This window comes from Rana temporaria, chromosome 13 (assembly GCF_905171775.1).
Source record: "Rana temporaria chromosome 13, aRanTem1.1, whole genome shotgun sequence".
Lineage (NCBI taxonomy): Eukaryota > Metazoa > Chordata > Amphibia > Anura > Ranidae > Rana > Rana temporaria.
In genome coordinates this window covers 80,311,602-80,338,753 of record NC_053501.1, presented here as the reverse complement: position 1 = coordinate 80,338,753, position 27,152 = coordinate 80,311,602, and the positions used below count along the sequence as shown (strand labels likewise).

At 43.4% G+C, this 27,152-nt stretch overlaps 1 protein-coding gene across 20 annotated transcripts in view; it reads right to left on the bottom strand.

The window, feature by feature from the left end:
• Positions 1–27,152, bottom strand: part of GPHN (gephyrin) — a 780,484-nt gene that overhangs the window by 158,505 nt on the left and 594,827 nt on the right. For 8 of the 20 annotated variants that reach the window (XM_040333276.1, XM_040333279.1, XM_040333277.1 and 5 more), the window contains 2 exons: positions 10,280–10,351; positions 7,408–7,449 (listed from right to left, as the gene is read on the bottom strand). The exons of 4 other annotated variants lie outside the window; for them this stretch is intronic. In XM_040333276.1, the coding sequence (XP_040189210.1) occupies positions 7,408–7,449; positions 10,280–10,351 (114 nt within the window). The remainder of the gene's footprint in view (positions 1–7,407; positions 7,450–10,279; positions 10,352–27,152) is intronic. 8 more of the 20 variants (XM_040333280.1, XM_040333283.1, XM_040333287.1 and 5 more) reach the window with 1 other exon arrangement.

Here is a 27,152-nt window from a genome sequence, read left to right as displayed (position 1 = left end):
ATAGTGGTTAACTCCCAAACTGCAATTGTAATTTTCACAGTAAACAATGCATTTTTATAGCACTTTTTGCTGTGAAAATGACAATGGTCCCAAAAATGTGTCAAAATTGTCCGATGTGTCCGCCATAGTGTCGCAGTCACGAGAAAAATCGATGATGACCGCCATTAGTAGTAAAAAAAATAATAATAAATAAATAAATAAATAATAAAAATGCAATAAAACTATCCACTTTTTTGTAAACGCTATAAATTTTGTGCAAACCAATCGATAAACGCTTATTGCGATTTTTTTTAAACCAAAAATAGGTAGAAGAATATGTATCGGCCTAAACTGAGGAAAAAAAAGTTTTTTTTATATATTTTTGGGGGATATTTATTATAGCAAAAAGTAAAAAATATTGCATTTTTTTCAAAATTGTCGCTCTATTTTTGTTTATAGCGCAAAAAATAAAAACCGCAAAGGTGATCAAATACCACCAAAAGAAAGCTCTATTTGTGGGAAAAAAAGGACGCCAATTTTGTTTGGGAGCCACGTCGCACAAACCGCGCAATTGTCAGTTAAAGCGACGCAGTGCCGAATCGCAAAAAGGGGCCTGGTCCTTTACCTGCATATTGGTCCGGGTCTTAAGTGGTTAAGGAAAAGCTACTTTTACAAAAAATCTGGAGCGTTTATAAAGAAAATTATTCTGCATATAGTATTTAAGTGATCTTTTTAATCAAAATGTTGGCCACGGTTTAAAAAATAGGATTTTTTGTACTCACCGTAAAATCATTTTCTCTGAGTCCATGGACGGACACAACTCCTTAAATCTTGACAAGTGGGTTATGTTCCCTGTTGACCATCCCTGCCCAGGGGGTGGTCCCTCCAGACATAACCCTCCTCACTGCAGCATCAGTTCGTAACAAGCAGTACAAACCTAAAAACGAGGGGTGGGTGCTGTGTCCGTCCATGGACTCAGAGAAAAGGATTTTACGGTGAGTGCCAAAAAATGTATTTTCTCTTATCGTCCATGGACGGACACATCTCCTTAAATCTTGACAAGTGGGACGTTCCCAAGCAGTGTCAAAAATGAGGGGTGGGAAATATATCAGTAAACCCAATTTTAACTTCCCCCCTCAAAACAAGCAGAGCTCCTCAACGGAGGAGGTGCAACTTTAAACGGCCACCTGCAAAAACTAGCGGCCGAAAGAAGCATCAGAAGATGCACTCACAGCAATCATGTACATTTTGGAAAAAGTGCAAGTCGCCGCCTCGCACACCTGTGAGACCGACGCATGATGTCGGAAAAAAAAACAGGAAGCACCAATTGCCCTGGTCGAAAATGCCGCAACTGGAAAAGGGGGCCCCCCCACTAAGGGCATAGTTCTGTATGACGGTCTGCCTGATCCACCGAGAAAGGGTGGTCGACGAGACCGCCAGGCCCTTTTGTGGACCAGACACCGACACAAAAGAGGGTCAGATCTCCAAAGCCGTAGCAGGCAGGTACACCCGCCTCCACTCTATGGAGCAGCCGAGGAAGCAACAACAATGGAGGAACGGCATAAAGCCGCCGATACAGACCCCCCCCCCCGGGCCACCAGCGCAACTGACGCGTCTGTACCAGAGCACTAGACCTGGCCACTAACTTCGACACCCTTGCGGTGGAGACGAGCGGCCAGGAGATCCATGAGTGGAAAAGCCCACAGCGAGCCCTGGGCACGTGATGACGCAGACCTTCCTGGGCTTGAACCCAGAGTCAAATGCATGCAGGGCAGGCAGTCTACCGCTGAGCTATAATCTCTCCTGCCCTATGAGACTCACCTCCTGCAAGGGAGTCGAAACGAGCACAAATACCAGTCACCCTGGTCCAGCATCTGGCGACTCCAGTAGTCCGCCTGATGGTAGACCACAGCCATGGCCGTGGCGTTGTCTGTCTGAATCCAGATCGGAAAACCTTGCAACCTCCTCGAGCACGAGGAGAAGCATAGCCTGATCGCCCAAATAGTAGGACAATGAACGGTAGACAGGGTCCACGGCACCCAGGCGGCCTCCCACCCAGGTACTAACCAGGCCCGACCCTGGGTAGCTACCGAGATCAGACGAGAGCGGGCACATTCAGGGAGGTGTGGCCGTAGGACCACGCAAGTCCAGCGACTCAGCGCCGACTGGCCCCCCCATAGGTGCCCCCACAACCCGTTAGCTGGCGTCTGTCGTAAACACCGACCACTGGAAGGAAGAAACAACATCCCGGACCTTAGAGTCTGGAATCTCCATCACCAACTCAGATAGACTCTGACTAGGTGGCGCACCTGAATCTGATGATTTCAGAGACCAGAGATTTTTACCACCCGGACAGTATTTCCCCTGAAAAGCCAGAGTGTGGAACTGGGCATACAGTACCGCCTCGAAGGAAGCTATCCACAGGCCCCGGACCTGCATGACCCGGAGAGAAGACCGATAGCGTGATGCCAATACCTTCACCACAGAAAAGAGTCTGCAATTTCTCCAGGGGAAGAAGGACCTTCGCCACCGAGGAGTCCGGATCAACCCTAGATACTCCACCGTATCTGGAACCAGGACCGGCTCCAAATGTTTAGCACCCACCCGAATATTCGGAGGGTCTGAATGGCTATAAACACATCCACTAGGTCTGAGACAGAAGCTGCTCTCAGAAGAAGGTCGTCCAAGTAGCCCATGAGGCAAAGCCTTGCTGTCCTAACAAAGTTAGGATAAATGCGAGCTCCTAGGTGAAAACCCTTGGTGCTGATGTCAGATCAAAAGGGAGGGCCACAGACTGACAGAAGCCCTCCCCCATCACGAAGCACAGAAAATTCGGTGACATGTGCAAAACGGGACATGCATGTATGCGTCCCTGCAGAAGTACCCAACGTTCACAAAGTTATTCAGGGCCGGAGGCCCATAGAAAACCCCAAACCTTCCGTCCTGCAGGAAAGGTAAAATTACCCCGCAGCTTAGAAAGTCCCACACTGCCCAAGGCAGACCGACGAGCCGGGAGAGGAAGACACGAGGAAAGAACTTTGTTCTGTGGATAGGAGTAAACCCTATCTAGTACTCCGAAGAGACAACCCCGCAGACCCACTGGTCAGAGAGCGGGGAGGTTCACTGAATTGTGAACCTGTAAGCTGCCCCCCACCTAGAGCAGGGAGGGAAGGCTACATACATTGGCGGGGTTTGGGTGCCGGCCTAATCGGCTTATGCACCCAGGGACGGATTAGTCACCCAGCTGAGCCTTTGTCGGCCTGGGAGGGTGCACATTAATAATACATACACATAGTGTTTATGTATATTATGTAGGTGTATGCACACATGTCTTTGGAGGGTGGGGGGAAACCGGAGTACCCGGAGGAAACCCACGCAGACACAGGGACCGACAATGCAAGCTCCAGGCAGATTGGTGTCAGTGTCCGAAATTGAATCAATGACTCTCTTGCTGCCAAGTAATGGAGTTAACCACTACACCACTGTGTGCATAAAACCATCTCTGAAACAGAAGCCCTGAATAACCAGGGCGCAGCATTCAATGAAGCATCACAGACCTATACAAGGCCCTGGACCAGCAGGTCCGCTAGCCTAATAACTTTGCAAGAGAGTCGGTGCTCCTCCACTGTCTGGCGCAAAATGCTCACTCTAAGTGACTGAGACCCCAGAGTAGTGGCCACAATAGGCCGCAAGTCAGACCCCAGCATGGTAAACATGGAAAGGGCCAGTGATTCAGATCTTCTAACAGTCAGATCCATACAAGCGGGGACTCCTGCAATAGGGAGAGTTGTCACCTATACATGACACCCGGAGGGTTCACCACCAGATTAGAAGCCCACCTCTTGAAAGGGCTCTCCTCAAAGGGGCACTGAACCGCCAGGCAGTGAGGGACTACAAAAGCCCTCAGCGGCTCTTCTCATTCCGCATCTTAGAAATGATCAAAGAAGGGCACAGAAGAAAAAAACCTACACAGAGCGGTCTGATTTGTGTGATCCAAAAAAAGACCGAGCCCTCGGCGGAAACCCAGCTGTACTATCCAGCTAAAGAGAGTCCCTTACAGCAGTAAGAAGCGCACCCATAAATGCCTTATCCTGCACCGACCCAGGTACCTGGTCCGTGGCTCCATAACAGAGCATTCCCCAGGGGATAACGGGAAAGGGGGCACTCATTTAACCCCCGTCCATCCGCAGTCCACCCCCACTCTGGCACAAAATTGTCCAGGGCTAACAATCAAGCCTCTGTGGGAATCCCAGGTGCGAACACGTGCTGCTACCACCAGCATGTTGGGGAAGGACCAGATACTGACTCCAAATATTAAAGACATTTACATAGTGTGTATGTAATAGATGTATGTGTAGGCACACCTGTCTTTACAAAAAACTGAGGCTCCTAGGGCCCTATTCAGGGCATCCTACCCACTTGCTGCGCTGACCAGGGGTACCCAGGGGACTCACCTTAGGAGACTGCCCAGCGCTGCCGACCGCTCTCAGCACACAGCGTGTGGAGAGGAAAAGAACCGTGAAGGAACTGTGCGGCGTCTGCAGGGACCTGTGTGCACCGTAGGAAACCACACTAGGGGTCAGGACTGCACAAAGATGGCCACCGAGAGTTCAGAACACGGCCACAGGAAAATGCCCGACCGCAATGTAAGCTGCACATGGTGCGGCTACGACAAAATGGGCGCCAATGGGAGTTTTCAATGTAATTGAAAACCTCCCAAAAAATGGCGCCAGGAGGAGAAGAGGACCCCCAAACCCCAGCCGTACCAACCCACAGAAGCGGGAGTGACTGTACTTAGCCATCCGAGCGAGGACTCGCTGACGCATTGCTGACAGAGTTATAACCGCAATGGAGGTAGCTGTTGGCCCGGTCCACTGTGAGTGAGACAACACCACAGCCCAGTCATATGTGGACCTCGGAACAAAGCTCACCAGCCACCCCAGGAGTCATGGGGTATGGCGTGGCAGACCCAGCTTCTTTGCAAAGGTGTGCCCACGCTTGCTGGTCGAACTGAGTAGACTACAAGGATCTATATTATCCAGCCTGTCTCTCAGCCGACAGTTAAAAGAAGATTCTGCAAGAAAAGGTAAAAAAAAACCTAAATAAAATTAAATTTCTCCTCAGGGTGCTGGGCCCAAAGGGAGCCATACGTCCTTCTCCTTGCTAGGCAGAACGAAACTGAGGCTGCATGCTGCAGTGAGGAGGGTTATGTCTGGAGGGACCGCCCCCTGGGTGGGGCTGTTCAACTCTGTTAATGTAACATGTACCGTATTTATCGGCGTATACCGCGCACTATTTTGCCCTGAAAATCAGGGCAAAATCGTGGGTGCGCGGTATACGCCGATACCCGCTTTCCCGTGCCGAGTTTGAATACTGCGCCAGCATATACCGAGCGCAGTACACTCGTGTATCTTCGGACAGTCTCGGCGCCTCTCGCGCTGACGTCCTGCGCTCGGTATATGTTGGCGCAGTATTCAAACTCGGTGCGGGAAACGAGCAGGGAGGACGCCGCAGAAGGACGCCGGACCCGACGAAGAGGACACCCGAAGCCGCAGACGGACGCCGGACTCAACGAGGCCGCCGACGGACGCTGCACAAGACACCAAAACTGTAAGTACAAAAAATCTTTTTTCCACAGGAATTAGGGCAACTTTAGGGGTGCGCGCTATACGCGGGAGCGCGCTATACCCCGATAAATACGGTATTTAATTATCTAACATGTTTCTGCCTAGTCCTCTCCTGTAAACAGGGAACATAACCCACTTGTCAAGATTTAAGGAGCTGTGTCCGTCCATGGACGATAAGAGAAATACATTTAGTGAAAGTCAAATATCATTACAAAAATAATCAAGCTCATCAATTGCAATAAAAAAAAAATATTTCAGTGGCATGGCTTATCTGTGACTTTAACAATTAAAATAAACATCAACAGCATATTTAAAAACTACTCAAAACTGCTTTAAAACTACAAACAATTTAAGCATTCCAATTACTGCAGGATTTCTGCAAGGTCAAAAGGTCTACAAATAGCACTGGCATCACATGTGGCTCATTTGACAGGGAATAGTTTGTCCCCGTCCCTTTGGACCACATCATGCATCATCAGAACAAATATGGGAGAACTATGCCAGCTGTGATAACTGATACAGCAATTTAACGCTGTGTATCAAGGACAGAAGTAGAAGACCTGTTCTGTATATTTAATATTTGCCACTGATCCATCTAACTCCCATGGTATTCTCTGAAAGTAAATTTAAAGCCAAAACTATTTTTCATTTTGGATAGAGTAAAAGAGTTTTTTTTGCCACCTGTGTTGAGATAGGGAACATTTCCTTCAATTCCTGTCTTGTAAACTTAACAAGAAGTGAATTTTTTTTTTCCAATGTAAGGGAAGAAAGCGGTCATTGTGATTTCCCCTTTATTCCTGTTCTGGTGGCAGCCTAAAATTTTATATTCCTGTTTTAGGAAAATTAGAGCTTGAATCTCTCTAACAGAGACGCAAACAACAATGAAAACCCCTTAGTCTAACTAAGTTATCCATACACATATTCCATCTGGCTAGATCCAATTGAAGCATTTGTTGTTCAGCACAATAAGTACATTTGCAGTTGAATGTAATTCACATAGGCTACAATAGTAGTGAACGCTACCAAGTCAATAAACAGCACTGCATATTATGGGAAACAAAGGTGGGTGAGTTTACAGTTTTGTAAGTGGCATAGGTGACTTATAAAGACATTACCATTAGCAACATAAACACAATTTATCATTCAAAGCAAATAAACTAACTTTCCTATAATGACTTTGGATACAGAAATATAATGAATCGTATTCCTCTAGTTAATGACTTAAAAGGTAGTCCCTCTCTGAACCAAAGCAATTACTGAAATGAGAACCAGTTGTACATAACAATGATCTCACAATGACATAAAATTGTGTTGGCTTATCATGACAGATATTTCCTTATCTTTTGTATATTCAGAAATATCTAACAAATAAAGAATTTCAAAAACAGCTTCTGAATTGGGACCAATGAAAAAATCATTTTACCTATTTGGTACTGTTTTTAACTAGTATTTTAGATCAGCCACATGAACAGGATCTGAATGTTACTCAATAAATGTATTTAGTACAAAGAATATATTTTATTTTTAATGTAGATAGATACAATGATATTTATCTATCTATAGCTTCCTTATATTTGTGCAGTTGAGATAATGGTCTACATTGCAATAATTACACACAGCCACAGTGAATTCCAAACAATGTCAAACACAGGAGCAAGGTGAGCATGCACATACATATTTTATATACTATTTGTTCCCCACCTGTGCACAATTTAAGGCAAAAAAAACATGGTGGAGGTGAGGGTGAGGATGTGAAAGGGAAAAGAAATAGAAGAAAAAAAAAAGTCACGTGCAAGTATACCTCCGAAACACTATAGGTGGATGAGCAGGAAGGAAGCCGAGCCTGGTTGTGCAGTGAGGGAAAAGAAAACACGGTTAAATAAGGAATGGTGTTAACAGAAAAGTTTCAGAAGTAATTCTGTAAATATGGTTCAGAACTAAAACAATAGCAGGGGGTTCATTTAGAATCCAAACTTTTTTTCCAAGATCATATGTTTTCAGAGGATAATATGGAATTTCAAAAGATTCTTGTTTGCCATACAAGACTACATATAACATAAGGGAACAATCAAAATGATGTTTCACATATGCATGCATTATTGTTGCAATACAGGCAGGTTATTCACAGAAAACACACATTTGAGCTTTAAATGTGCCACTGTAAAATTTAAAAATCATTGGGTAGTTCAACTGAAGAGACCAATAATAGTCATTAATTCTTTGGTCAAATGCCATATAGATTAGAAACTACCCATAATTAGATTAATTTTCCATGCATTAGTACAAAGACACAAACCAGAGCTACAGAATTTGTTTTCAATGACTTCGATACCATCCAATAAAAAATTTCCATACATCAAGCCTACTGACATACTAGGAACATTTATGAAAATAAACACATAAATATGGAGAAAAGTAAATCGACTTGTACTACCAGGTAAAGAAACAAAACAATATTTTTCTTTCAGATTTTTTTCCCAAGTTAGAAAATGCCCAACATAGTGTAGTTATTTGGGCACATTAGTACAATCAAGGAAAACACAAATTTAGCAACCTATATTTGCTTCTTATGGAAACAAAAATGTATAGGCAGTCCTCAACTCAAAAACTGTAACTACATATTTTGTAACTGCTCAGAACCTCTACTCATAACATTTTGGCAACTTTGTCTTGACTTGACATGAAAAAAGGAAACTAAAATTACTGAGATTCTAAGAGAAGATAAGCCTCAATTGTATTTGGTAAAAATACAGAATGTGCTATTATCTTCAAACATTTCTTGCTGAAAAAAGATGAAACATACATACATCACAATAATAATTTATGTAGTAATGAACAAAAAGTCATTTTATAAAAAAAGTATATTGTTTAAGAATCCCCCCCCCCCCCTATAATGAAGATCCAGAGGAAACAATAACACATGTTCCCAGTGAATGTGGGTATCCATTTGTGATCTACAGCAATTAGTCCATTAACTTCAATGGTGAGGGTTAAGTACAGTGCAAAGAATGAGTCCATCTCTGGAAATCAACCACACAAATATGCTGGGTATTGTGCAATGCACCATCGCATATATTTTGTGCTAAACAGATATCTGAAAGTAGCATCAACTTAACTGCCATTCAATCTGCTTAGGAACGCAAAATTATGAAGATGTCTCATATTTTAGAGGATATTAAACCTTTTCCTTGTAAACATCTTGAAAACACATCAAGAAAAATTAGTTTTTAATTTATTTATTTTTTACATAGAATAACAAAAGGATTTTCAAGAATTGCCATTAAAGTATTACTTAAGCAAAGTATTTGTCAGTAAGTCACCATTTGTTTTTTCTAGTTCACCATATTATAGGGTCTTTTTTTGTAAAAGATAAATTTATGTTTTTTGCCCAATACACATCAAGCACTTCATGATACAGCAGGTCTTAATAGATGTGTATTTCAGAACAATAGTCTTCTAATTCCAACATCGTTTTATACAATATTTTTCTAATTGATTTCAAATAATTCTTCCATCCAGGCCATTTTAAAATGGTGTAAATAGATTTACAAAAGATTTTGTAATCTTAGCTATGATGTGGTTTTTGAGTCCCATGTAAAACCATGTCAAAATCACAGTAAAACCGTGCAAAATCGTTTTTCGGCACCATTATCAGCATCTTTTTCTTTATTGGCAAAATGCCAAAAATGCCAAAAACACAATTTTCGGCCGATATGTTTTGGCTGTCAAAATTTCAGTGCATCTCTACTCTTAACCATCAGCCATTACATAGTCACTGACATAAGCACTGCCCTTTCGTTTCGAAGGCTGTCACTGCACCAAATAGAAAAAACACAGTTTGCCTATTTTTGAAAATGCAGCACACCACAATACAGAGTATTCACATCTTTGGTGTGTTATATTGCAAGTGGGTTTTTGCTTGCTTTGTGCATATTGTGGGGTATCATTCAAAAGAGATGGCACCGCAATGCACATATTCCCATAATACACAAGTGTGAATCCAGTATAAAAGTAGAAGCTCACAAATTGTTAAAAATTCCCCCCCAGCTACTAACACATCTTTCTAGCTTGTACTGGGCATGCACTAACATCCCATAGACATAAATGGAGGTACAAAAAGACATTTCCAATAACATATGACTTCCACACAATATACTGCTTGGACATTTTTTTTTAGCTACAAAAGTTATTTTTATAAACACTTAGAGAATATATTGGTTGCTGTAGTTGGGTAATTTGATTTATAGGCACCGATGTAACTTTAAAATTTAAAAAATCATATATTGGAGCCTAGGCACATAACAAATCATATGTCTCATTTATGGGATGAAAAAAATATATTGTCATCAATATTTAAATATTTTAATTTATCATTATCCATTTTTTTCTCATATTAGAGAGATATATGGGAAATATATCCGAAGATAAATTTACAAATGTGTGGTTTCCTTACAAAATGGAAATGCACTAGACAATTAACTTTTAAGGTCTCTGCAAATTCAAATGAAACCCCTGCTAGATTCAAATATGCACATGTAAAACTTGAATGAAGGAACAGGAAAGGCTAAATAAGGGTGGTGATAAGTTTGAATTCTGGTTCTACTGGCCATCAGACATTAAAACAAAATATATAGATGCATGAAGAAAAAAAAAATCGCTGAGGTAAATCGTACATTTACTCGGAGCGAGTATCCTTTGTCATTGCCTTGAAGGTGATCTCTGAGATTCTCCAGTTTGCGGTGAAGCTATATGTGGACATCAGAAAATCAATTGAAAAAGCATCCTGTTTCTTAAAAAAAAGAATGAGTAAAAACTTTTGTCTCAAATAAAAAAACAGTTCCTGCCACCATTTAGAAAACAACTAAATATATAAGGTTATATTTTACCAAACATGTAGCATGCACTGGGGCGCAAAAACTGCTAGGATATAAAACATTACTAAACAATATGCATCTTTTTAAACAGCAATTGCCAACTTCTTAACTAAAATAAGCTTTCTTGTAAATGTGTAAAAACATATCTGAAAAAAAATGACAAATTGTGTTTAAAAAATGTATATATATGTGTGTATATATATATATATATATATATATATATATATATATATATATATACATATATATATATAAAAATCCAAAAAAACTGTAAATGCAACATGCTACAACTGAATGGTGGTTATGATTTTTGGCTGAAGAAATCATAAATGTAGCCAATGACCTCAAGTTAATTAAATATCGATTGTGGAGCTTTTGAATAATCTTATGAGGAACATATGCAGTAATATGGTTGTTATATTTAACATAAAAAAATTGTATTCTAGTCTTTGTAATAATTTTTTTTAAAAAGGAAAGTAATACAAAGCACAAAAAAGTTAATTATGAGTATGAATTAAAAAACACTAACAAAGTCAATGTTCAAGTATACTGTGGGGTGAACATAGTGGGGCTGTGGCTGATTTACTAAAGAAGCAGAGACATCATCTCACAATAAATTCTGTGAATATTCACGTAAATTATACAGTCACGTGCAGATGAAATAAGCAAACGTGTTTACAATTTACATGACTGGATCATTTATTGTATGAATATTTTCAACTCATTAAGTGAATCAGCCTCAGTGTGTCAAATTAAAACGAAAGGTAGCCACAATATTTTTCAACAAGAGAAACTTTTTTCTGTTTTCCTATTTTACCCATCCTTTTTTAAATTCTTAGCAACATCTTCAATAGGCAATTAGATATAACTCTAATAGCAGTCAAAATAATTCCACACTAACACATCCCTAAATACAACACATGGCTGCAATACTTTAACACAAAACAAAAAAATTATATATTTTTCTGATTAAGAGAAGGGGCATTCACACACCTACCAGGCATGTAAATTGGTAACTAGAATTCAATGACATGCAATCTGCCTTGGTAACAGGTTGCATAAATTATCTTTCGATTATCTTAGAGTGGTCAATTCTCTCTTCCTGTATTTTACAATGGCCACCTAAGTGCTGCCTGCAAAATTCACAGAACAAAAGACAACTCTACACTCAATACTAATCTGACAGGGTAAGACTAATTTTGTAAAAGCTTATCAACATTGTCTAACAAATAGATAAAACTTCCATATGGCTGAGACGTCTATACTTTTATACAATTTTCAATATTAATCCAATCTGATAGCACAAACCATGCTTTACAGAGTTGCAGATGTTTAGATATGTGACGGTAATCCTAGCACTATTAAAGTATATGTAAAGCAATTTTTTTTTACGGAGTAGGGACAGGTCAAAGTTCTGTCAGGTTTTTATTAATGTGTGTGCCCCTGCTGGGGAGGTTCACTACTCTTTGTCTTGTGATCATAGTAAGACAGACAGAAAGGGATACGAAAAAACGAAACAAAATTTGAGAAAATCCTTCAATAGGGACACCCGATGAGTGTTAAGATGTGAATCATATACACTTTGGAGGGATTACCACTCATTTACTGTTGCGGCTTCAAGACAGGAAGTGAGGGGGAAATCTCCCGAGTGGGTCACAGGCACCAAAAGAGACACCCGATATGGGTTTTAACCCTTTGCTGCTACACCTAAAATGAAAACAAAAACTTCTGACTTCACATACACTTTGGAAAGTGATCTCCATAAATAAAATAAAATAAAAAGTGCATGCAGATAAGTATATTTATTTAAATAAATAATAAATCATATGTTTAAATAAATCTAGTGTAAGCACCTGTATTTGACTTGATACCAGCCTTTTGTTATCCACTATATAGCAGCACAGATTGTGGGAAGGAGGTGCAGCCTAAGGAGCCAATCAAGTGTTTTACATGTACACACAATGAACATACCCAAAACAGAGGGTGAACTGCTGCTGCTCCTTCTTTGTCTAACCACAGTGTAGGGGGGCAGGTATGTAACCTAGATTTACTGCTCAACTGAAGCAGAGAAAAGTCCAACCACCAACCTAAGATGCCTGTGCAATTTGGCAGAATATGTAAATCATAGGATTGGCTTAACAGAAATACAAATCCTTTGCCAGGTAAAACAGCTACTATTCCTATTGTGTATTTAGTCATTTGCCTGAAGTTCAGCTTTAACTGAAAAGACATAAAAACACTGATATAATACTTGATTTAGTTACAATTTACTAGTGATAAATCCACCCTCACTATACAATACTGGCTTAATAACTTATTTTAATAAAACATTATCTGTCACTGCTCCATTGATATCTTCAATGAGTAGGCGACTCATTACTGCACTATCTATTCTTCAAATGCTTCGTCGTTGGGTGCGGCTGCTCCCACACTCAACTGATGTCTCAACATAGTATGAAATCTGCAAAGGAATTAATGGAGAATGCAGAGTACAAGTGTTGAAAAAGCTGGACTAGATTGTTATCCTTCAGGAATCTTCTAAATCAGTGTATTCTAAAATGTGATCTTATTTGCATGCATTTAAATGTGATGTGAATCACACAGGAACTCCCTATGTATGGTGTGAAATGGCCCTTAAGGTATAAGACAGTCTTATTTAACAAACAGAACACACAATATTTATAGAAAATGAAATTGGTGTAGTTGTTGATTTATTTTTTGCATTCATTTTCCTTGATGGTCTTTATATCTAATGCACATTCGTAAGGCATCTGCCTGAAAAGGAGAAAGAGAGAGAGAGAGAGAGGAAGAGAGGAAGAGAGAAATCATTTAACAAAAGAAAAGGATGATAATGGGGGGGGGGGTGGATTTTCTCCTCTCATGGGCCCCCTGAGTATCCACATAGCTCAAAGGTGTAACACCCTTTGCTCTGGCTGAGAGTAGGAGATCCAAGAGAAGCATATCTTGAGGAATTTCTCATAGGTATCAGAGGAAATGGCGGAGAGCTTTTCTTTACTCATAATCCCACTTAGTGGAGAAATACTGTAACCTCAGAAAAGTTTATCCCCTTAGCGCCGACTGTACACATACAGTGCCTTGCGAAAGTATTCGGCCCCCTTTGCGACCTTATGCCACATTTCAGGCTTCAAACATAAAGATATAAAACTGTAATTTTTTTTGAAGAATCAACAACAAGTGGGACACAATCATGAAGTGGAATGAAATTTATTGGATATTTCAAAAAAATTTAACAAATAAAAAACTGAAAAATTGGGCGTGCAAAATTATTCAGCCCCTTTACTTTCAGTGCGGCAAACTCTCTCCAGAAGTTCAGTGAGGATCTCTGAATGATCCAATGTTGACCTAAATGACTAATGATGATAAATAGAATCCACCTGTGTGAAATCAAGTCTCTGTATAAATGCACCTGCACTGTGATAGTCTCAGAGGTCCGTTTAAAGCGCAGAGAGCATCATGAAGAACAAGGAACACACCAGGCAGGTCCGAGATACTGTTGTGGAGAAGTCTAAAGCCGGATTTGGATACAAAAAGATTTCCCAAGCTTTAAACATCCCAAGGAGCACTGTGCAAGCAATAATATTGAAATGGAAGGAGTATCAGACCACTGCAAATCTAAGAAGACCTGGCCGTCCCTCTAAACTTTCAGCTCATACAAGGAGAAGACTGATCAGAGATGCAGCCAAGAGGCCCATGATCACTCTGGATGAACTGCAGAGATCTACAGCTGAGGTGGGAGACTCTGTCCATAGGACAACAATCAGTTGTATACTGCACAAATATGTGACTATACCATTAAGTTCCTAAAGGAAAAAAATGTTTGCATAAATAGATAAATGAATAAATAAATAGAAAAATAAATAAATGAATGAAAAAAATTTCCTAATAGGGCCAAGGCCAGCACACCTGAGACAATTGCCAAATACAATGAATGGAGGCAGTTCTCAGTGAATCACTCAGGAATATAGGCCGGTCCTCAAACAGTGATAAAATTAATAGAACAATTGTCCAAGTTCATATATGAACTCCAAGGAAGAAAATTCGAAGAGATGAGGATGAAGGAAATCCACCACCAACTTAAATGTAAAGGAGGAAGAGTCCTGCAGCACACCCGGAAGAGGAGTAAGTTTAAACTCTTACCACATAGCCACTTTAAAGCAGCATATCGATCCACTCAAATAGGGGTGAATGGATTGCCTCCTCTGCTGCCTCCACCGCTCCTCATTCAGTCTGTATTAGAATCCACTCTCCGCTCAGGGCACTCTCACTGCTCAAGGCTCCAAAATCCAATGGGATTACCCGGAAAAAATTAAGGGCTTAATAGTGAAGTACCATCAAGAATGGGCTTTATTAAAAATTGTGTCACAAAGTACACTTATACACCGGTACAAAGTTAAAAACCAAAAATTGTAGCAAAGTAAAACCAAACGTACACCCGTGCTTCCGGGTCACGTTCTACGCGATGTCGTCAATGCGTGGCTCCGCCCTGACATGTTTCGACGTAAAAGTCATTATCAAAGGGCACGGGCGAACCGTCACCTTTTATAACCATAGAGAGACGACCAAGCCTCGCTCTCATATGGTTCTGACCAATAGGAGCAAACCCATCCAGGTCAATGAAATCAGTGTAGAGCTCTCGCGAGACCAGAGGGCGGGGATGGGACGAAGGAGGGAATTCCGCACGGATACCACGACCCGCACCAGATTGTCGATCACTCCACTCCTGTTGCTTCCATAGCCAGCTGGAAAAACAACTCCACCTCCATCACTCTGGTTTCCACGCGCTCTCACAATAGGAGAAGTTTATTAACACCAATTAAGCTGCCTATCACAGTGTATGTGCGCTAAAAAGCGGCACTTATATTATTTTATCATTAACCACTCAGATTAAGTATAAAAAGAAGAACAATAAAAAACAGTAAATACAGATGTATATACCTCAATGGATTCCTATTATGTAATCCACATATTACATCAACATTATATATTTACATTTACTAGCACCATCTAGTGGACAAAAGCAGATATAACAATAGTAGTAAGCCATCATATGCAATCATACATAATAATGGGAAGCTTATATATAATCTACCAGCTCGTCGTACATCTATGTATCGAAATAAGATAATAAAGAATATAAAAAAAGTATAAAAAAAAATATAAAAAAAATTAAATCTATTAATTTTATCACTGTTTGAGGACCGGCTTATATTCCTGAGTGATTCACTGAGAACTGCCTCCATTCATTGTATTTGGCAATTGTCTCAGGTGTGCTGGCCTTGGCCATATTAGGACATTTTTTTCATCCATTTTTTCATTTATTTATTTTTCTATTTATTTATTCATTTATCATAATTTCTTCATTAATTTAAATACCCTCTCCCTTAGCGCAATATTTGCTTTTTTTTATGTATACTGCAAAAATCTGGCCTTTATGGAAGAGTGGCAAGAAGAAAGCCATTTCTTAAAGATATCCATAAAAAGTGTCGTTTAAAGTTTGCCACAAGCCACCTGGGAGACACACCAAACATGTGGAAGAAGGTGCTCTAGTCAGATGAAACCAAAATCAAACTTTTTGGCAACAATGCAAAACGTTATGTTTGGTGTAAAAGCAACACAGCTCATCACCCTGAACACACCATCCCCCACTGTCAAACATGGTGGTGGCAGCATCATGGTTTGGGCCTGCTTTTCTTCAGCAGGGACAGGGAAGATGGTTAAAATTGATGGGAAGATGGATGGAGCCAAATACAGGACCATTCTGGAAGAAAACCTGATGGAGTCTGCAAAAGACCCGAGACTGGGACGGAGATTTGTCTTCCAAAAAGACAATGATCCAAAACATAAAGCAAAATCTACAATGGAATGGTTCACAAATAAACATATCCAGGTGTTAGAATGGCCAAGTCAAAGTCCAGACCTGAATCCAATCGAGAATCTGTGGAAAGAACTGAAAACTGCTGTTCACAAACGCTCTCCATCCAACCTCACTGAGCTTGAGCTGTTTTGCAAGGAGGAATGGGCAAAAACTTCAGTCTCTCGATGTGCAAAACTGATAGAGACATACCCCAAGCGACTTACAGCTGTAATCGCAGCAAAAGGTGGCGCTACAAAGTATTAACATAAGGGGGCTAAATAATTTTGCACGCCAAATTTTTCAGTTTTTTATTTGTTAAAAAAGTTTGAAATATCCAATACTTTTCGTTCCACTTCATGATTATGTCCCACTTATTGTTGATTCTTCAAAAAAAATTACAGTTTTATATCTTTATGTTTGAAGCCTGAAATGTGGCAAAAGGTCGCAAAGTTCAAGGTGGCCGAATACTTTCGCAAGGCACTGTATATGCGGCCTTAGCTTTCAGGGGTTATACCAGGGTGAAGCATACAGCTGGTGGCGATTTTAAAAAATGGCTGCGATTTAAAAAAAGTTACAGTATTCAGAATAGCTGTTTTTGGCGATTTGAATACTTTGAAGTGCAAAGGAGGGATTTGGGGTTTACATTCCTTGTGACAGAAATAAAAGTAATCTTTTTTTTATAAAATAAAAATGAAAAAAAAAATAAAAAATCTTGATCATACATCACGGGACACAGAGCCTTAATTACTTAATGGGTTATGTAGTTACCACAGGTGATTGAACACTGGAAAACCCAATTAAAATTGAGTTACTCCCTTATATAACACCTCCCAAATAGAGAGTAGCTCAGTTTTTCGCCAGTGTTAAGGTGGTAGGTCACGTTCAACATGTGCTAAGAAGAAAAAATGGAGTTACACTTACCGGTAACGTCCTTTCCAGTAGTCTTTCAGGACAGCCACAAATAGAGAGATAGGCTCCTCCTCTTCCTTCAGGAAACACTGCACAGCCTTCAAATTCTCTCCTCCCCCTGCTAGACCTCAGTTTTTATACGAGCACCTCCGGTCCGCTGGGGAGACACAAGAACATGTTAGTAATCCATAGTTTAAACATCAATATCATACTATGTTCCTGGACTAAAAAACAATCTTCCAACTTTTCGGGTGGGTAACCAGGGCTGTCCTGAAAGACTACTGGAAAGGACGTTACCGGTAAGTGTAACTCCATTTTTCCCTATCCGTCTTTCAGGACAGCCACAAATAGAGAGGATAATCGAGTACTTACAATTAGGGTGGGACTACGGCTTGCAAGACTTTTCTCCCAAAAGCTTGTTCGCCTGCCGACACCAAGTCTACTCTATAATGCTTGACGAGGTGGCGTAGCTGGACCAAGTTGCGGCTCTGCATATTTGATCTGGCGTTGCTCCAGCCCTTTCAGCCTGAGAAGTAGCCACCGCTCGAGTAGAGTGTGCCTTTATTCCTGTAGGGACTTCCCTACCAGTCAAGGAATAAGCCTGCCCAATAACTAATCTAAGCCATCTAGCAATTGTGCGTCGAGATGCTTTCTGTCCCTTTCTGGCTCCGGAAAACAAAACAAATAAAGAGTCTGACTTCCTAAAGCTTTTGGTCAGCTCCAAGTATTGTAGGATGCATCTCCTGACATCTAGTGTACTAAACTTGAATTCCCTTTCACCTGAGGGATTGGAACAAAATGAAGGCAATACAACCTCCTGGCTTCTATGAAATTTGGAAGCCACTTTAGGCAAAAAGGCCGGATCGGTTTTAAAAACAACCCGATCCGGAAAAATAACGCAAAAAGGAGGTTGAATGGACAGGGCTTCCAATTCGCTGACCCTCCTGGCAGTGGTCACTGCAACCAAAAAGACTGTTTTAAGTGTTAAATCTTTTAACAAACATTTGTCTAGGGGTTCAAAAGGTAAACCTGTTAACACCTGTAAAACTAACGAAAGATCCCACTTGGGGAAGGGGGGACCCTGAGAAGGTTTCTGTCTGGACAAAGCCCTAAAGAACCTGATTACCCAAGGATTAGAGGCTAGAGGGGTCTCTAGAAATACACTAAGGGCTGAGACCTGACTTTTAAGGGTGCTCACTGATAAGCCCTTATCCGCTCCGCACTGCAGGAACTCTAGAACGGACATGTGGCTTTGTGCTGAAAAGGAAAACTCTCGGCACCACGCATTAAAGCGAAGCCAGACTTTTCTATAAATAGAACGTGTCTCCTTCTTCCTACTGTTAAGAAGGGTGGTAGTCAGTTTGTCCGAAAAAACTCTGGATCTCAGTAAGGACTCTTCAGTAGCCACGCCGCAAGGTTCCACCTGTGTACCTGTGGGCATAGGACTGGTCCCTGCGAGAGGAGATCTTCTCGAAGTGGAAGGAAGAAGGGAGGTTCTACAGTCAGTTGTTTCAGAACTGAGAACCAAGCTCTCTTGGGCCAGTGGGGCGCCACTAGAATAAGTGAGGTGTTTTCCCACTGATGCTTCCTCAGGACCAGTGGTAGAAGAACTGGGGGTGGGAAGGCGTAACAAAGTCTGAAACGCCAGCTCTGGGACAAGGCATCTATCCCTCTTGCTCCCTCTCCCCTGCCCCTAGAGAAAAAACAAGGGGTTTTTGTGTTCTGTCTGGACGCAAAGAGGTCTATCTCTGGAGACCCCCATCTCTTGACCAAGAGATGGAAGACCTCCTGATTGAGGGACCACTCGTCCTCCCTCAGCTGGCTTCGACTGAGGAAGTCTGCTGTACAGTTTTCTATTCCCCTTATAAAGATTGCTGATAAGGACAGGGTGTTTGTCTCGGCCCAGCGAAACATTTCTGTTGTAATGGCCGACAGGGCTACACATCTGGTGCCACCCTGTTTGTTCACATAGGCCACGGCCGAGGCGTTGTCTGACCTCACCTGGACGTGATGTCCTTGAAGCCTCTCCTGAAAGAAAATGAGGGCTAGCCCGATCGCCCTCAGCTCCTTCCAGTTGGAGGAATGTCTCTGCTCTGCCGCTTTCCAAACACCCTGTGCTGGAAGGATCCCCAGGTGAGCTCCCCAACCTCTGCCGCTTGCGTCTGTGGTAACCACTTGTGGAGACTGGATATGCCACAATCGACCCTGCGACAAATTGGCACTCTTCCTCCACCACCAGAGAGATCTCTTTACCTGGCTTGGGACCTGTACAAGGACGTCTAGGCGTTCTGAGCTGTGATCCCAGATTTTTAGTAGGAAAGCCTGTAGGACCCGAAAGTGAAAACCGGCCCACTGGACCGCCGGCAGGGTGGAGGTTAACAACCCCAATACTGACATCAGGAACCTGATTGAAACCTGATGGCTGCCCTGGAGGGCAGCTACCGACTTGTCCAGCTTTAGAGCTTTCTCTAATGGGAGAAAGACCCTTAGAAGGGTGGAGTCTAGGATGTACCCTAAGTAAGGAATGCGCTGTGATGGTACCAGGCTGGATTTCTCCAGGTTCAACAGCCACCCTAGGTCCATAAGGGTCCTCTTGGTTAATTCCAGGTCCCTGGATAACTGCTCCGGGGACGCTGCAAAAAGCAGCAGGTCATCCAAGTAAGCTATTATGCCTACTCCCTGAAGACGCAGAAGGGCTATAGGTTCTGCCAGGACCTTTGTGAACACGCGGGGTGAGGAGGATAGACCAAATGGCAAGGCCTGGAACTGCAGGTGCACCACCGATGTTCCCAAGTCTATTGCTAGCCGCAGAAACTCCTGAGACCCCTCTGCAATGGGTACGTGCAGGTACGCGTCCCTGAGGTCCAGGGAGACCATAAAGCAATTCTGTGGAAGGAGGGCCCTCACCGTAAAGATTGACTCCATACGGAATCTTTTGTATGCTACTGACTTGTTCAGTGGTTTTAGGTTTAAGATTAACCTGTACTTTCCGGAGGGTTTCCTTACCACGAATATATGGGAATAAAACCCTTTTTTCTCTTCCATTTTTGGGACTCTGAGAACCACATTTTGGTCCTCCAGATCCTTCAAGGCCCCTACTAGAGCTTCCGCTTTTTCTCTGTCTCTGGGGAGCTGAGTGACCAGGTATCTCTGAGGGGGAGGTGATGAGAACTCCAGGGAGTACCCCCTTCTTACAATCGCCAAGACGTACCTGTTTGGGGAGATAGACTCCCATTGTGGGAGGAAGGCCCCCAACCTTCCTCCCACCCTGATCTGGGAGTCATTGTTTCTTAGGGGGCTGGTCAGGAGGGCGAAAAATCGCTCCCCTTCCCCTACCCCTGGGTGTCCAAATCTTTTTCTGATTTTCTGGTTTAGGGACCCCTTGTCTTTGCGGACGAAACCCCCGCCCTTTCAGTGGAGTTTTACGTTTGAACGGAAAATATTTTTTCTTATCCGCCGTGCGGTCTAAGACTGACTCCAGACCGGGACCAAACAGGAGATCTCCTGTAAACGGAATCCCACATAATTTGGACTTGGAGGCAATGTCTCCTGACCAAGTCTTGAGCCAGAGAGCTCTTCTAGCGGAATTAGCCAGAGCTGCCGACCTAGCCGACATGCGGACGGATTCTGCCGAAGCATCAGCAATATAGGCTACCCCTTTTAAAATTGTAGGGAAGGAAGCCAAAATGGTCTCCTTATCCGTCTCAGCTTCAATGTGTTCTTGGATTTTTGAAAGCCAGTGCTCCAAATTACGGGCCACTACCGTAACCGCCAATTCCAGCTTTAAATTCCCAATTATGGACTCCCAGGCTTTCTTTAAGAGAGAGTCCATCCTTTTATCCATGGCATCTGTCAGATTGCCCATATCTTCGAATGCTAGGTCGGTCTTCCTGGAGACCTGTGAAAAGGCCGCATCTAATTTAGGCATTTTATTCCAGATAGAAGTGGAATCATCTGCAAAGGGAAACCTTCTCTTAAGGGACTGTGAAAAAAAGGGTTTTCTTTCATGGTCTTGCCACTCCTTCTTAACAGTATCTATCAGAAGTTCGTGAACCGGGAAGACCTTGCCCTTGTGTTCCCCCAGACCCCTGTACATCTGGTCATGGAGGCTAAGAGGTTTACGGTCTGTGTGAATGCCCAGGGTCGTGTAAATGGCACCTAGCAATTCCTCAACCTCATCAAGAGATAACTTGTATCTAGAAGACTTTTTGGACTCACTGTCCTGGTCCTCTTCACCTGACTCTGCCTGAGAGTCAGATGCAACATTCTCCGACCAGGAGTGTTGTACCTGAGAAGGGCCTGCAATATCAACTGCCTCAGCTGAAGGATCAGGAGAGACAGGTTCAATACCCTGATCATCAGGCTGGGTTGTAACCTGTGTGGGTACCAGGGGGGACTGCACCCTTTCAAACAATGATTTAAAGGAGGAAAAAGTAGAGGCCAACTCTTTAACGGAGGCTGCTAAACTGTCTTCCTGTTCTGCATCCCTTTCCCTGACTAGAGAGTTTATGCAGTCCCTGCATAAAACTTTCGTCCAAGAATCAGGAAGAGAGTCCCTGCAGGAGGCACATTTTTTTCTAGAACTATGTGTCCTTCCTGTTTTTTCTTGGCTTTTATCTAGGCTTTTCTGAAAAATATAGAAGACAAAACCCACACATTAAAACAAGCTAACTGCATGACAAGAAATACAAAAAAATATATATATATTTTTTTTTAAAACAGCATGGTTACAACCCTCTGGGAACACTAGACAGACACTACTGCTAGGTGCCCTGCTGCTATTTCCTCCTCTCCCCCAACCACCAAAGGGAACCAGAGGGGAAAAAAAGACAGAGTCTAAGGTTTTGGGAATCCCTCCCCAGGAGACCCTTACCTTAGACTGGCTGGAGGGAGCGTCCTTGGTCGGGTCCCGATCCAGAGAGGTCACCGACATTGCGAGGTGGTTGCGCTGTGTCAAACTCGTCTCCACGAGTATCCGACTCCTCCAGCAGCACGCGTGGGTCCCTATCAGCGCCGCGACCCGGAAGTCGCGGGTCAAAGGGAATCCTTTCCAAGGCGCACCGGAAATGACGTCGCCCGCCACTTGGCCCGCGATTTTCAAAGGAAAAAAGAAATGCGGCCTGTAAACAGGGCGCCCGGACTAGAACTCCCCAGCCGCGGTCCTGTGGACACGATAGGGACCCCCCACAAGCCGGCTGCCGCGCTCGACACGGATTGGGGTGCGTTTTCTTTGGCGGTAAGTCTTCGCCTAACATCCTATAGGAAGCCCCTGCTCCCAACGAAATTACTATGGCCTGCAGTCCCCTGACTGCACTTGCACTGCCCTGGTTCCTCAGCAGTGTCTCCCCACCGGAGGAAACACTAAGAACTGAGGTCTAGCAGGGGGAGGAGAGAATTTGAAGGCTGTGCAGTGTTTCCTGAAGGAAGAGGAGGAGCCTATCTCTCTATTTGTGGCTGTCCTGAAAAACGGATAGGGAAAAATTCTCTTTTGATGGTCTGGCTGTGGAGACCTAGGAGCTATAACCGAATCCATTCCTCAGACTGATATCAAAGGCCTAAGATGGTTGGTACCCGGGCCTCGTGTAAGAAGAAATGAGGTTTGCCTGTAATGTCTCTCTGCGGAGGTCTGGGCTCTGGGATCCAGACTTTGGTGAACCAATACATCTGTGGCATGAAAAGTTTCTGGCAGTTTTCTACAGGTCCAGGTATTAGGAAAGAAGAAAATCATTTTTATTTATGTATTATCTTCTTTGGAGTAGAATGTCTTTCCTGGTTCTCACCACTGGAGGGAGTAAGTGCAAACTGGTGTTTTTCTTACATAGCCTTCCAGGATAACATGCTCAGTGAAGTCGGTCAAATATAACACCACTCGCCTTCTTACGCTGCAGGCTCTGCCATGATACACATTTAGGGGTCCACAAGATGCCCCCCAGTAATCTCCCCCCCTCTCTCTCGTCTCCTGGGCGCCGCCAGGAGTGCGCTTTTCAGTCAGAATGGAGACATGGATGGGGGAGGGCCAAAAGTGGTTGCACCTGTGTGCAGGCGCCAAGAGGCTGGTTCAAAAGTCCAGCACGCCAGAGCCTTCTGTAAGCGGCATGGACACAGAGCTGTGGGCTGTAACCATCTCTTATCGGCCCCCTTATACTTGTGGATAGTACCTTTGCTTTGCATTAAGGACTATGTCCCCGAGAAGAGGGTCTAGGGCAAGAAAAAGAGGCACCACAAAATCCCCACGTACGGCAAAGGATTCTGAGATTGCCTGCAGTTTACCATCCCCCTCTGTCAGCCTGATAGCAACCTCACAGGATGAGCCCCTGTCTGGTTTTGCAGCTTCTCCTATGGCAGCTCCTGTATACGTCACTCAGGACGCTTTCAAAGTTGCTTTGGATGGCCTGGAAGGAAGGATTGCTAATATTGTCACAACCTCCTTGAAAGATAGCAGAAAATGGGGTAGATCCCCTTCATCTGCTCTGGCTCACTTTTCAGATGAGCCGTCTGAGGGTGAAAAATTCCTCTCTGGAGATGAGGATCATGTGCAGTCTGAGGACTCAGAGGATAAGAGGTTTCCTGCAACTTCTCAGTCGCTAAATATGCAGGTGCAATATTATGCAGAGATTATGTGTGCCACTTACAAATTGCCTCCTGTTGAAGCTTCTAGGCCAGGGGTGGCCAACCAGTGGCCCGGGGGCCACATGTGGCCCGCGGAGCCCTCTGATGTGGCCCGCGACCTCCTGCTCTGCAATGGCAGGTTAGCAAGCAAAGATTGCAGGCTGCCGACCCGCCATACCACAGCATCAGTGTTGTGAATGAAGCTGGTGGTAGAGGAAGAAAACGGCTGCGGAGCAGAGCCCCATAAGCTGATGCTTCCTCTACAACGCCGGCTTTTGCCACAGGCGGAGTCTAAAGCAAAGTTAAGCTAACCCGCAGGATAGACACATCGGTACTCGCGGTGTGGGTAATCCACAGCACAACAGTGTGAAAGCAGTCTTAAGCCCTTTTCACACGATAAGCCCGACCAAATGGGACCCTCAATTCACCTCTACAGAGCGACACATGTCCGTTTACGCCCGCCTACCTCCAATTCGAAAAACATTTGTCCCCTTCTATCTGGGCAGATCAGAAGGCCTATAGAGTAGCCGTGACCTGTCATCTGTCCGCTCTGCTCATTGTGGCCCTCGACTGGTCACCAAGTTGCTTAAGTGGCCCTCACCCTTCAAAAGGTTGGGCACCCCTGTTCTAGGCCCTCTGTTTCCTCTTTGGGATCCCGGAAATCCCCACAGGCTGTATGCGCCTTTCCAGTTCATCCCTTGCTGGATAAACTGATGTATGGTGACTGGTTTCACCCAAATAAACTGTTTTCTCCTCCTAAGCAGTTCTCCCTCCTTTATCCTATGGAGGAAGGTTTCACCAAGAAATGGGGGCTACCTGCTATTGATGCAGCCATTTCTTGTGCAAACAAAAACCTGACCTGTCCTTTAGATAACACGCAGGGTTTTAAGGATCCAACTGATAAAAAGCTGGAGTCCCTATTAAAAGCCTCCTCTGCCATGGCTGGGCCTGTAGTACAACCTGTAGTTACAGCCATTGGTGTATGTCAGTTTCTCAAGGAACAAATGAAGAGGCCTTGTGCTTTGCAATTGATGCGATTATGGACTCTGTCTGTTCATCTCGCCTGAATCTCCTACAGGTATACATGCACAGATCCCTTTGGTTAAAACATTGGGAGGCCGAGGCTTCCTGCAAGAAATACTTGGCAGCGTTCCCCTTTGGGGGACAATGCCTGTTTGAAGATGACCTGGATAAATACATCCAAAAGATTACCGGAGGCAAGTCTACTCTATTACAAACTAATATAGTGAAGATCAAGGCCTACTTTCACTATCTCGGCGCTACAGGCAAAAAAAGAAATTCATAACAGAAAACAGATGACTAAATGTTACCATTAGTCATTCAATATAAAACTGTCAGCAAATGTTTCCTGTGTGTCGTAAGGTCACGCCCTGACGTTTCGTCCTTTCGACTTCCTCTGAGGGCGTCGGAAGGACGAAACGTCAAGGCTGCGTTCCAGCTGTGCTTTATTGTGGGGAAACAGAGCTGTGTCTATCTACGGAGGACGGGACTGACACATGCCGGTTATCCCGCAGTAAGCAAAGAAACAGTCCGATCGTTTGATAGTCATTTAAACGATCTTTTAATGAAATGCTGCTAATGATGTCAGTAAGCTGAATGATGCAGTGTGTGGAATAAAGACTTAAAGCGGTATTACACCATCTCCAGACTTTTGTTTGCCCTTACAACCAGTGGATATTAGGAGCATAGCGTGCTGATCGTTTACAGGCTTTGAATTTGGAGGAAGTCGGATGGTGTAGAGGTTCAGAGTTTGTCAAACTCTACCTTTTGGTGAGTAGATACCCATAAAAGGAGATTGACACGGGAGAAGCATGAAGTGTGGAGTGTGCACGTTTGATGTCACCTGCAGTGGAGAACTCACCATTCTTAATAGAGCACTTCTTTCACTGGACTCTTGCTTACATCCCTTCATCTTAATATCATTTTCTTCTAGGCCCGGTCATAGGAAAGAGGAGTCACAGTCTATAGTGACAACTAGCGCTGCTGTTTTAACTGATAACAATTTTATTGCTTATTGTAATTTACTATAATTTTAGAAGTCTACTCTATTGCCAGTTAAGAAAAAGAGTAAGCGTCTCTCATTTAAACATACTCTTTCTCCAGCCCCTGGAAACTCAGTCTCCAGGCAGTGGAGACGGCCACTCCAGTCTAACACTAGGGGAAAAGCCCAGAGCCAAGCCCAAGGGCAGAAAAGAACTTGGGGTTCAAGGTCTAAACAGACCCCCAAAACTTCCCTATGAAGAGATGCCCCCGCTCGGCCTAGTCGAGGGGAAGTCTGCTGCATTTTGCAAATGCCTGGCGGAACGAGGTTCAGGACAAGTGGGTCTTCACCACAGTGTCCTCAGGCTACAAGCTAGAGTTCAGAGAACTTCCGCCACCCCATTTTCTGAGATCAAGAATTGTCAAAGATCCAGAAAAAGGAAGGCCTTTACTATTGGCCTTGGAACACCTGTTGTCCCAAGGGGTAATCTTGGAGCTAGCCCCAGAGGATCAGGGGTCAGGATTCGATTCAAACCTGTTTACAGTTCCAAAGCAAAACGGGGATGTCAGACCTATCCTAGATCTAAAAAGTCTGAATCAGTTTCTGCACATTCGATCCTTGCGCATGGAGTCTGTCAATTCAGTTGTTTCCACCCTTCAGGAAAAATAATTCCTGACATCAATAGACATCAGAGATGCATATCTACATGCGCCAATATTTCCCGCTCACTAAAGGTTTCTAAGGTTTGCGGTGGATCAGCGCTACTTTCAGTTTGTGGCCCTTCCTTTCGGGCTGGCTACGGCACCTCGAGCGTTCAGGAAAATACTGGCCCCAGCCCTGGCAAGGCTAAGGGCATGAGGCATAGCGATAACAGCCTACCTGGATGATCTGTTGATCATAGATCAGTCTGCGCACGCTTGGGCCACAATGTACACAGCACAGTGCAATATTTAGAGTACCTAGGCTGGGTCCTCAAGCTGAAGACATTTTCCTTGCAGCCTCAAAAAAGGCTAGAATACTTGGGCATGATTATAGACACGTCCCTAAGCAAGGTATTACTTCCCAAGCCAAAGGCAAAAGCCATAGGAGACTTGGTCCGAGTGGTAAAGATGAAAAGAAGGCCTTCCATCCGTCTATGCATGAGATTATTGGGAAAGATGGTAGCCTCATTCGAGGCTGTCCCTTACACCCAGTTTCAATCAAGACCGTTTTAGGGTGGAATTCTGTCAGCTTGGAACAAAGATGTTCAGGCCCTGGATCTTCCTATGATCTTATCT